General features: G+C 63.5%; 1 protein-coding gene across 7 annotated transcripts in view; it reads right to left on the bottom strand.

Moving 5' to 3' along the window:
* The window catches only part of ANO1 (anoctamin 1), a 137,280-nt gene that overhangs the window by 4,407 nt on the left and 120,884 nt on the right, over nucleotides 1–11,989 (bottom strand). For all 7 annotated transcript variants that reach the window (XM_036427829.2, XM_045577470.1, XM_036427831.2 and 4 more), the window contains 8 exons: nucleotides 10,600–10,801; nucleotides 10,326–10,437; nucleotides 9,294–9,351; nucleotides 7,290–7,390; nucleotides 6,580–6,725; nucleotides 4,013–4,165; nucleotides 1,289–1,341; nucleotides 6–190 (listed from right to left, as the gene is read on the bottom strand). In XM_036427829.2, the coding sequence (XP_036283722.2) occupies nucleotides 6–190; nucleotides 1,289–1,341; nucleotides 4,013–4,165; nucleotides 6,580–6,725; nucleotides 7,290–7,390; nucleotides 9,294–9,351; nucleotides 10,326–10,437; nucleotides 10,600–10,801 (1,010 nt within the window). The remainder of the gene's footprint in view (nucleotides 1–5; nucleotides 191–1,288; nucleotides 1,342–4,012; nucleotides 4,166–6,579; nucleotides 6,726–7,289; nucleotides 7,391–9,293; nucleotides 9,352–10,325; nucleotides 10,438–10,599; nucleotides 10,802–11,989) is intronic.

Here is an 11,989-nt window from a genome sequence, read left to right as displayed (position 1 = left end):
AGTACCTGCAGATCTGCACCTCATAGCCCAGGTCCAGGGGGTCGTTGGGGGCCGTGCCCTCCTGGAAGTCGCTGACGTTGAAGGAGGAGAGCGTGTGGTTGACGAAGCCGTGCATGGTCCCGTTCTGGCTGTACATGTACAGGTACACCAAGCGGGGGATGAAGTCCGACGTGAAGGAGATGACGAAGGCCTGGGGGGAACAGCAGGGTGAGCATAGGACCCACGGTTTCTGGGCCTGATCGTGGGGCGCCCTGCCCACGAGTTAGTAACGTGACCAAATGCCGAGTGAACAAATGAAGGGTTGGGGGGCATTCCTGTCAGTCCCTCCGGCAGCCCAAGGAGCTGGGGACATAACACCGTTGGGCATGAGATGAATGCTGGCAGCCTCTTACTCGCTGTGCGGCCTTGGGCAAGTCACCTAACCTCTCTGTGCCCCCATTTTTCTTCTGGTTACACAGGACTAACAACACCCACTGTACAATCCTTGTGCCTCGTGGTTTTTTGTTTGAGATTTAAAAAATTGATTTTGAGAGAGAGAAGGAGAGGGCGAGGTTTAGAGAAACATCTATTGGCCATCTTCTGCACACGCCCTACCAAGGATGGAGCCTGCTTGGGAATTGAACCAGCAACTTGTCAGTGCACAGGATGATTCTGAGCCACACTGGCCAGGCACTTAAAAAAAAAAAAAAAAAAAAGAGACCAAACCGGTGTGGCTCAGTGGATAGAACGTTGGCCTGCGGACTGAAAAGTCCCAGGTTCGATTCCGGTCAAGGGCATGTACCTTGATTGCGGGCACATCCCCAGTAGAGGGTGTGCAAGAGGCAGCTGGTCGATGAATCTCTCTCATCGATGTTTCTAACTCTCTATCCCTCTCTCTTCCTCTGTAGAAAATCAATAGAATATATTAAAAAAAAAAAAAAAAAAAAAAAAGAGAGAGAGCAAAAAAAATTGCCTAAGGGGAATCTCTCTCTTTCAGTATCTCTCTGTCTCTGTCTCTCTCTTGTTTATCCTCAGGACTCTAGGGAGAGTGGACTTAGGGGTCAAGGTGGGCATGGTAGAGCATTTTGCTCAGGGCCGCAGGAAAAGGCTGAGGAGAATTGGTGATTCTCACCACAGCGTCTCAGCACGACCAACGGCCACTTCTAAAGAGGAGACGCTGCTGCAGCCGCGGCCCCGCCCAGGCTGAAAGCAGAGGGTGCCCAGCTCCCTGGGAGGGGCGGGGGAGGGGTGCGATGGGCGGCCAGGCAGCTCAGCCAGGGCCTCCCTTGGCCCGCCCGCTGTCACTTACGTTGATGATGACGGCAAGCTTCCCGATGCCTCGGAGGATGTTGTACCAGATTCCTGGGGAGGCAGAAGCACAGCGTTAGGGAGCCCCCGCGGCTGGCCTCAGGGACCCAGAGAGGCACCCGCTGACCCCAGAGCCTGGGCCCCTGCAGGCTCACCCGCTGCTTGTGAGCAAATCCTAACTCCTACATGAGTGCTTCAAACCAGCCGGTCCCTCAGGCATCCTGAGCAAGCTCCCGGGAGCCTGTTCACCCACTGGCTGGCTGGACGACACCTTTTTTTTTTTCTTTTCTAGAACCACCAAGATTCAAGTCGGGTGTAGCTCTTGCCCATAGGAGCCCATGGCATGGTAACGCGAGGCCAAGCCCAGAACTGTTATGCAGCTCTTTCCTCTGTCCCTCTATGTAGGGACAAGCCAGGGGTAGTGCAGGGGTCAAAGAGCAAACCAGCGGCCCTGGGTCACGTCTGGGTGTCATGACCATTTCCGGTGGCACCGGAACGCAGGGGAGAAGGACCCTGAGAAGCAGGGGTTCCGCCACGGGCCTCCCTGGCAGCCGGGCCCAGGAAGGAAGGAAGGGCCTTGTCTGGGGGCCCAGAGCCGGCCCTGCCTGTTAGGGCCTCGGTGATGCGACTCCCGGGAAGGGGCCCCGTGCCTCCTGCCTGACCCTAACCCAGTCCCCTTGGGCCAGGAGCCCTGTTGCTGAACCAGATCTGATTCCCGCAACCACCAGCACTTCTCAGAAAGGGCGGGAGGGGCCTGCGAGTGTGCCAGTCATCAGGGAGGAATGTGGTGGGTGGGGTTTCTCTGTGCAGGGCAGAGGCTGCTTTGGGGCAGGAGAGCAGTGAGCACCCGGGCGCTCCCTGGGTTCCGATTTTGGGGGTGCATGTTGGTGGTCTGCAGAGACCTGATTCCAGGTCTGTGTGGCCCAGAAGCTAGAAACCATGGACTTGGAGGCGGCGCCCGAGGCCGGTGTGCGAGGATCCCGTGACAGCGCCCCCTGCTGCTGGCCCTCCTCCGGTCAGCGGTCTCTGAGCCGGGCCTGGGAGGGCTGACCGAATCCAGATACAAGCTGGAGTGGTTCCCTTTGTATTGCTCCTTGGCCGTGTCAGCACCCTGAGGGTGCCGTCACCCATTCACGGGCCCCCCCCGCCCCCCGTGGGGCCTGAGTTTGTGGCCTCTGAGCTGGGGTGCTGGGGTGCTGGGCACAGGTAGCCGGGGGAAGGGTGCTGCCGCTGGGTAGGGGGCTCCCTCGGGAGGCAGCTGAGCTCAGCACCAGGAAACGGGCCCATGGCGGGCTGGGGACAGTGGGGAACGGGTGGGCCAGCAGAGCGATCCCCAAAGCTGGGAGCCAAGCCTGTCTTACAGGTGCCACAGCGAATTCACGTGGGGCCAGTGGGCCTCTGAGTGACCCCCACACCGGAATCGTGGGGCCCTGCTTAAAAAGTGCAAAACCAGGGCCCGAGCAGCCTGTCTCGGCGTCTTGCCTCTCCCCGGGTGCGTGGCCGAGCTCCGCGGTGAGAACCGCGGCTCTGCGGATCCCCAGGAGCCAGGGACCAGGCTCTTGGGAAAATGTCTGGGCTTCCTTCGTGGGGGAGCCGTCTTCTCCGAGGCGCCTCTGCCACCCCAGGTGCTAAGCCCCATTTCCAGGAACACGCCAGGGCTGCTCTCACCCGTGACCACACGCAGCGCCCGGAGCTGAACGCCGGCAGGAGTTTGTTCCCGGAGGCTCCGCCGAAGGAGGCCGAGAGCCGGAAGCGGGTTAATCTGGTGTCAGAGGTCAGGGCTGGGAAGCAGAGGCCGGTTCCCACGCGCAGGGCTGGGTGCCCTGCAGCCCGGGCCACGCCCCCGCTCCGTGCCCAGGCAGAGCTTCCCCAGCCGTCCCTCCCCACCCCCCGTGGGTGCAGGTCACAGGGGCCACGGGGCCCTCTGTCCCCCCGGGGCCCTGCACGGATCACAGGAGGAACACAAAAGCCTCTTCAGGAAAAGGTTACGGCGAAGAAGCCCATAAATAAACCCGTGAAAGGAGGCAGATTATGCCTTCACCCAACCGTACAGGAACCAGGAAGTGAGCGGTGATCCGAGAGAACCAGCGAGAACCAGAGCCAACCTCCCCCAGTCCGGAGCCCCGCTCCACGCCTGGCTCCCGGTGGGAGCCACGGCCGCCGCGCCCCGCTCCGCTCTCCCCCGTGGAGCACGGAGGCCGAGGCTGCCCAGCTCCTCTCCCCCTGGTGCGTTGGCAGCTTTTAGGATGTGGCTGCAGGGGGCAGCCAGGGCTTTGCCAAGCAAAGGGCGCCAAAGCAAACACCGGCCTGGGGCCCGCGGGCACCCGAGAATCATAAGGAAGAGGGACAGGAGGCCATGCTCTTCCCTCTCCTGCCGCTGGGCCCGGGGTCCAGGCTTCCCAGGGCCTGTCCGGGGTGCGCAGCGCAGGCCACCTGCCACCTGGTGCAGCATAAGCTTCTGGGGGCCACGCTCCTCGCACAGGGGTGCGGCTCTGGAGGTCCCCTCTGGGTCAGCCCCCGGGGGTGGGAGAGTGAGGAGCCCTCGGGTTGTGCATCACCCCCACCCCGAGACTCTGAGTCTCCATCCAGGCAAGGTGCAGTGAGCAGCCCCCGGGGACCCCGCGCCCGGTCCCCCTTTGCCCGCCCTGGCTCTCCCTCGGGCAGAGCGGGTTCCCTTCCCCAAACTCAGCAGGTGCTTGCTCACACCCGCCCCGCGGCCGCTCACCGATGTCTTTGGCCCGGACGGCCACCGGCCGGCGCAGCTCGGTGACGAACTTCTTGGCATCCAGGCGGATCTCGATGATGTTGTTCAGCAGCGCGAACAGCGGGGCGAGGGGGAAGGAGGCCACGAACAAGGTGACGAAGCCAAACTGGATGACTGCAGAGACAGGGAGCCATCAGCCTCCAGCACGGGAGGGGGTGCCCTCACCCCGGAGCCCCAGGAGCTGACCACTGGGGTTCTGCCTCCCGAGGAAGAAGGTGACCAGGGAGTGTGACCCTTGAACCATGGGCCCAGCTGGCCCATAAGTCCTCATCTATCACATGTTTAATCTTAAAAATAATACAATGTTATATTGAATGTAAAGTGTAATTGCAAAGTAAAAAAGAGAAATCAATAACCAATAATGGGGGAAAATGCCCCGTGAGTACCAGGGCCCAGGCTTGGCCACTGTGCCTGGGTTAGAAGGACCTTCGTGGGCCCCTAAGCTCCCATCGGCCAGACGTTCCTGCACGTGAGGGGCCTGCCAGTGTCTCCAAAAGCCCTCGTCACCCCTCCCATCGGGCCTGGGGGAGCCGGGCAGGGACCAGTGTGCAGGGTGATGTTGCCCTGCCTCAGACCCCTCCCTCTCCCTCCTCATCCTCATCACGGACAGGCCCCCTCTGCGGCTTTCCGGAGGGGACAGGAAAAGGTTGCTGAGCAGAACCGAGTGGGGCTGCAGGTTCAGGAACTGCATGCACCACAGGACCCGGCCCCGGCACTTGGTGCAGGTGGCGCACAGGAGGTGACAGGACGTCATGGTGTGCCTGGGCAGCTGAGTGTGGCCACTGCCCCGAGCACAGTGGGTGGGGCTCCATGTGGCCCCTGGGCCGTACGCTGGGGGCCGATAGGCTCTGGGGGTGAGGGGACCAGGATAAGCTCAGCGTGCGGGCCAGGGGCTGCTGAGGCTGAGGCAGTGGGTTCCCCTGGGCCAGGAATGGGGGTGGGGTTGGGGTGGGGGCAGGACATTCTAGGTTGGGCCTTTCCTTGCTGTGTTTGGGATCCCATGTGCTCTGGGTGCCCAGAGAGTTGGCCTCGAGGGGGAGGCAGGCGGGGGGTGTGGTGGGGCGCCCCCTGGATGAAGGATGAGGGAAAGGTCTGAAGACTCCTGCAGAGAGCTCCAGAGGGCAGCGCCCCGTGGCCACCACCACAGTTATTTAAAATGCGGGTTCCCTGGCCCATCCCTGGTCTGAGCCGGGCGAGACCTGGGGCTGTGGGTTTTCAAACAAAGCCCTGGGCAAGCGCGGCTGGGCCCTGCTGGGCCGTGGTGAGGCGGTGAGGCGGTGCGGGGCAGGGCGACCTGGGGCGGAGCTTCCTGCTTTATGGCCAGCCCGCCCTGCGTGCTTTTCGGCCCCGCTGGTCCATAAGTCAATCCCAGCCTCCCAGAGCGGTGTGGAGCACTGGGGAGCAGCAGGGAGCTCCCTGGGTGGGCGGGAGGAGCCTGTCCCAGGATCTAATTTCATCACATCCAGGGGAAAAGGGAGCTCACCCTCCAGCCATCACAGCAATGAACCTCTGAGAAACGATTTCATATCTTAGCCCATCACAGGCTGCCCCTCCCCCCCCCCAGGGGGGCTGTAGGGAGGCAGGCTCTCCCGCACCCAGTGCTGGGTGGACCAGCCCACCTGCCTCTGGTTCAGCTTGGATTTTATTCCAGGAAGAAACAGAGAATGTCCTCCAAACACACTACGGTTTCCTTTCATCCCAAGCCTCCAGATTCTTTCCCTTCTGAGTCAACGGCGGCACGGAGCTCCTTGCACCCCTGGGAGGCCGGGCAGGGCTTACATGGACCAGCGCAGGGCAGGCTGGCCATAAAGCAGGGAGCTCCGCCCCAGGTCGCCCTGCCCCGCACTGCCTCACCGCGGCAGAATGGCGCCTGGCGGCCTTTGCCCAGGGCTTTTTTTGAAAACCCACAGCCCCGGGTCTCAGCCCGCACAGACCCGGGATGGGCCAGGGAACCCACCTTTTAAATAACCTGTCTGTGGTGGCCAGGGGGCACTGCCCCCTAAGACCTCCTTCCCCCATCCATGCATTCAGTGGGTACGCACTGAGTGCCCACCGCCCACCTGGGCCTGCTCTGGGTGCAGGGGGCCCGCTAGGAAAGAGACGGGACGGGATGGGACGAGCTGATCACGTCAGAGGGTAAAGGGAGCCGTGTGCAGGGAGGGGCTGCCCCCTTTTACACTGTGGTCAGGGAGGCCTTCTGGGGTGGACACTGGGTGCTGAGCCCCTGGGGAAGGAAGCGGGGGAGTCATGCCAGGATTGGGGGAGAGTATTCCTGGCACTGCTCGCGCAGGAGAGGTGGCCGTTGTGTCTGGGTGACAGCGGGAGGCCCTCCCGTGTGGCCAGAGCAGAGGGAGGCGGGTGGGGTGGGGTCAGGGAGGCTCCGGGTGGTGGCCTGACCTCTCCGTCTGTCCCTCGCTCCGCCTCTGAGAGTTCCGGGCCACCCCTGGGCTCCCTCCCGAGCGCAGGAAGCGCGGCCATCCCTGGTGAGGAGGCGCCCGCCCCCTCCACGCCCGCCGTGCTGTGCTCACTCATCTCCATGTACTCGGGGGTGAGGCCCCCGAACGGCTCCAGCGTGAAGTCCGCCTCGTAGCGCTGCTTCCTCTTCATGTGCTCGTCGTGGTCGGCGGGGCTCTGGCGCTTCAGCCGCAGATAACGGATGAACTTCTTCATCTTCCTGGAAGCAAGGCCGGGCCGCGGTCAGGCCGCGGGAGGGCGGGCTCCGGGGGCCGCGCGTCTGCACAGCAAGCCGAGCACCCAGGTCCCTGAGCCGTCATTTCCCACCCTGAGCTCTCTAACTGTCCACGGCCCTCTTTGCCCTGGCCCCCGGCGGCGGGGGTCACAGGAAGCAGGGGCGCGGGGAGGGCCATGGCCACCTAAAATGGCAGGGAGGCCCTGAAGGTGCCCAGGGCCTGGCCGGGCCCACGCGGGCCCGGGGAGGGCGGAAAGAGAAGGCAGATCATGGCGCCCTGAAGAGGGACCGGGCCACGGTTCCGGAAGGATGCTGGGTAAGCAGGCACGGCCTCCGCCTGCCGACCGCAGGGCCTGTGGGCACTCTGCACCTCAGCCAGTCGGGGAGCAGCGTCCTCCGCCTCCTCTTCCCCGTTCCCGGTGGAGCAGCTGCCGCCGGGTCCTCCCGCTCGGTCCTCACCACCTCCCTGTCTGGCATCCCCACGCCCCCACCCCGTCCTGGTCCAGGCCCCGGCCCCGGATCTCCCTGCTCCCGGCCGGCGGTACTCACGGGATGCCGATCTCAAACAGGTTGTTCTGGATGAGCTGCTTGCCCAGCATGATGATGCTGAGCTGGATGCACAGCTCCATCAGGCAGCCGCCCGGGGCGCACTGCGGGCAGAGGGAGGGCGCGTGAGACCCCACCTACCCCGAGGGCCCGGGAGAGAGGACCAGCCCCCCGGGAGGGGAGCTCGGCCCTCGCGGGGGGGGGGGGAGGGGGGGCTGAAGGGTGTCCTCCACAAAGTGAGGTCCGCGTCCTAATCCCAGAACCCCAGGAGGGGGCCTTATTTGGGAACAGGGTCTTTGCTGACGTGACCACGTTAGAATGAGGTCACACGGTGAATCATGGGCTCCCGTCCAATGGCTGATGTCCTTACAGGAAGAGGACAGGGAGCCGCAGAGAAGGCGAGGGAAGCCGGAGGGAGGCAGAGATCGCAGTGCCGTGTCTGTCTGCCAGGGAGCGCCAGGGACTGCCCATGGCCACGGACGCCGGGCGAGGCCGGGGAAAGCCCCTCTCCTCTGGAAGGAGGGCAGCCCGGCTGACACCGGGGGTTTGGACGGCTGGCCCCAGAACTATGAGGGAATCAATTTTTTAATTTATTTAAATATTTTACATGATTTCAGAGAGGAAGGGAGAGGGAGATAAACATCAATGATGAGAGAGAATCATTGACTGCCTGCCTCCTGCACACCCCCTACTGGGGATCGAGCCCACAACCGGGGCCTATGCCCTGACTGGGAATCAAATTGTGACCTCCTGGTTCATAGTTCGATGTTCAACCACTGAGCCACACCGGCCGGGCGATTTCTGCTGTTTTGAGCCTCCCATCTGCGGTGTTTCGTTCTGCCCCTGGGAAGCTAGCGCGCCTGGCCTGCAGGCCGCCGGGCTGCGCCCAGGCTCAGGGGGGGAGTGCACGGCCAGGATGGGCAGCGCCAGGCCAGCTGCTCTTGGGCTTCCCCTTCTCCCCCAAGGCCAGCGCCTCGTCCCTCACACCGGCTGTCTGTCCACAGACCCTGCACGGCCACGGCCACGGCAGGCTGAGGTCCCCGCAGTTGGGAAGCCACACGGTGAGCCAGCCAGCCACCTAATGCCCCTGTCCTTAGGGGCTTGTGGGGCCTTCGGCTGGGGCCGGTATAATGAGAACTCAGGACACCCTGGAAGACCCCCTGAGGACAGAGGACTCCCCTTTGAGTCCCTACCACACCTTTTTATATTCTTACCCGAAAGTTTATCTTGCAGAGCCATCATTTCATAAAAAAATAAAAATAAAAAAAGATGACGGCTTTTGCTTTATTCTATTCTAGGAAGGCCTGTCACCGACTTCTCCCAACACTGAGGAGGTGGACAGGGCACCGTCTATGTGGAGGGCACGTTAGAGGAAAGCCCTGGCTGGGCCGTTTGCGAACATCTGTTCCCGTGGGTGAGGCTGGCACTCCAGGGGGTTGAGCCTCTAGGCTGTGCCCCGGGCAGCCAGATCGCCCTGTACCTGATGTCCATCCCCATCTTCCCTTCCCCTGGGTCTTCACCAGGAGGACACTCCCCTTTGTTTTCCGATACGTGGAATTATTCTGGGGGTTGGAAATGCTGACCTGGTCCCCAGAGGCAGGCTCAGAAGCCCCAGCTTGGTCTGGGGCCGGGACCCAGCGGCAGGGGACGGTGGGTGCCCTGACCAGACCCGCGGTGGCCCCAGGTCCCCAGCATTGTTTTTTGGGGGAAGAGAAGCGGGCACATTTCAGTGTTAAAGGTAGCTGAGTTTCGCTTTCCCCTCATCTTAACCAAAGGAGAACAGATTCTCGGTCTAACAGGAAAAGGGAAGAAATCGGCGCCCTTGCTGGGTTTCCCTGGCTCTGAAGAGATGGCCCTTTTGGAGTGATCCTGTATGGACACGCCTAAGACTGTCAGAGCCCGGCCACCCTCCGGGAGAGGGGCTCCCACGGGAAGGCAGGAGTCGGCCGGGTGCTGAGGGGACAGAGGGAGATGGATCGGGGGCACGGAGGCTTGCGAGCTCATTACCTCTTCCATGCGGAAGGACTGGAAGATGTACACGTAGTCGCCGGGGCGCCCCACGAACCTGTAATGGTTGGGGGGGCAGTTAGACAGCAGAGACCCAGCGTGGGGGGCCCCTCCCAGGGGAGGGGCGAGCTGGGAGTCCCGAAGGCACAGCCTGGAGTGTATTAAATGCCTGATCCAATGGCTAAAAAATGACCGGGGATGTTCTGTTGGCTCAGTGTCCCTGTGATTCCCAAACCCACACGGGGTAAGAAACGTAACAGGGAACCTAGTGGCTGAGGGGGGACGGAAGTGGGGAGCCCAGGGGGGGAGTAAGCCAAGCTGTCACCCACCATGGCGGGGCCACGGAACCCCAGGGACCTTGGAGGCTGGGTGTGGTGGTCCCTGAGGCTGCCTCTCAGCTTCCTGTGGGAGGCGAGGGCTGGGGGCCTCTGGGGCTGCTCCGTCATCACGGATGCTCTCAGGGGGCCTGGACCCCTTGGCCGGGCTCTGGGACCCCAGGGTGGGAGGACCCTGTGGTTCTGGAAGTTACGGGATGCTGAGGAGCCTTTGGGGAGGGGGGTTCTGGGATCAGATCTGCCAGCCCCAGCAGGAGGGGCGGTAGGGGGTCTAGAAAAGGGGCTCACAGGCCAGGATGGCTCCGGAGGTCCAGACACGGGCTCACCCCGTCACCAGCCTGGCATGTGGAGCTGGTCAGCAGCGGCATTTCTCATACCTCCTCCCAAGGCCCTCGCCCCGAGGCATCTTGACCGACTGCGGAGGCACCTGGCACTCGCTGCCTGGGGTCCTTATTATCTGGGGTCCCCACTGCCTAGGGTTCCTGGTATCTGGGGTCCCTAATGTTCTGGGGCCCTAATGCCCAGGATCCTTGCCGCCTGGCACCCCCATAGTCACTAGAACTCAGAACCATCCTGACTGCTCTGTTCTGGGCCACGGTGCCCCCCGCCTATGGGCACAGGGAGAGGACCCTCCCACGGGCCTGGCAGCAGCGAGTGGCGGGGAGGCAGCAAGTTCAGTGGCTGAGGGGGTCCCTACCGGCCTTTGAAGAAAGCCACGTAAAAGATGGGGGTGTAGGAGTTGACAAACTTCAGCAGGAACGCCTTGAAGATCAGCCTCTCCTCGAAGCTCTTCTCCGTCTTGGGCACCTCTGGAGGGAGGAGACGCAGGCCGCTGAGTGGCCGGCTGACCGCCCCACGCGGCTCTCAGGGGACGGGGCCAGAGGAGGGACGGGACCCGCCGGAGGCCCCAGGGCAGGAGGGGCCGCGGGCTCCAGGGCCGGCCGGGCCGCGTCCCGGACCCGGGCGCTCACCGATCTTGGTGAGCCACCGGGCCACGCAGCCGTAGACCTCGTCTAGCAGGATGATGACCACCAGGTTGATGATGACCGCGGTGGCCGTGACCGTGACCCGGATGTTGGAGCGCACGGCGGGGGAGGAGTTCATGGCTAAGGCGGCGGCGGTGGAGATTCTGTAGATGATGACGCCGAGGACGATGGCGAAGGTCACCGCGATCTGCAGAGGAGGAGGGACGCCTCGGCTGGGCCACCTGGGTCTCCCGGACCCCCCCTGGTGCTCCCCAGCCAGCACCCCCTCCACCCTCAGCTTCCTGTCACCCACACACACCAGGGCCTCAGTGGCATTAACTCCGCAGACACCAACAAGGGACTGGTGTCTGTTTTCCAGGAGAGACTGAGTGGTCTGCCACCAGGCCAGGTCACCCCGCACACAAGTGGGGTTCACCAGACTGACCACCTAGTGGGGGCTCCCCCCCCCCCCCCCGCAACCTGGTGACGAGCAGAAGTAGAGACACACTCTCGGTGGAGGCTGCTGCAGGCCTGGCTGGACCGTCCAATGGGGTCCCTTCTCTCAACCTCCCTGGGGTCACCAACACCCTCTGGCTTGTCCCCAAGAGCGAGCCCCTCTCCTTGCCCTCCCCCCCTCCCCCCCCGTTGGACTGGAACGTCCCACACAACTTGGGCTGGAGGTGGCCTGGGCGATGGGGGGCGGGCAGCTGGTTAGGATGACAAGGCTGTTCCGTGTGGCACTGTCTGTCTGTCTGTCTGCCTGGGTCCCGTTTCCTTTTCCTCAAAGACCCTAACTCAGCCGGGGAGACCCTGTCCTGCCCCAGGGGGAGGCCACCTGCGAGTCCTAGTCCCCAGGACACACCACAGGCTCCACGCTCTTCCCGCTCCCCTGGGTGTCCGCATCCTCACACATTTACTCCGTTAGGGAGCGGGGGGTGGGCCCGGCTCTGTAGGAGGGTGCCGGGCGGCTCCTGGGACAGTCCCGGGGGCCCGGGGGTGCGCTCTGCGCCCGCAGCCTGGCTCACCCCTGGGGACCCCGCAGCCACTGGAAGTCTCCCAGCAAAGCTCTTGTTTTGAACTCTGGGCCAGCGACGGTGCTTCTGCTGGTGACTAAAGGGGGACCACACCCTGCCCGAGAGACAGCAGCGGCCACACCACACCCGGGCGGAGGGGCGGCCCCACTCGGAGGTGTGGGCACCGCTCTCTGCCGGCTCTGGGAACAAGGGCTTTCCTCGGAAATCCCCGGCTCCTGCCAAGGGGCCCCTCCCAGGGGGAGGCACCGCCCTGGCCCCGAGAAGGCCCTCGTGCCAGCGTGCGGAGGGGCAGGCAGGCGGCCGGGCCTGCGGGCCTCCCCTTTCCCAGCCAGAGTGGGGGGTGGGGGGGGGCACGTCCCCAT

Source organism: Pipistrellus kuhlii, unplaced genomic scaffold, assembly GCF_014108245.1.
Source record: "Pipistrellus kuhlii isolate mPipKuh1 unplaced genomic scaffold, mPipKuh1.p scaffold_m20_p_9, whole genome shotgun sequence".
NCBI lineage: Eukaryota > Metazoa > Chordata > Mammalia > Chiroptera > Vespertilionidae > Pipistrellus > Pipistrellus kuhlii.
This window is presented reverse-complemented; position numbering and strand designations above follow the sequence as displayed.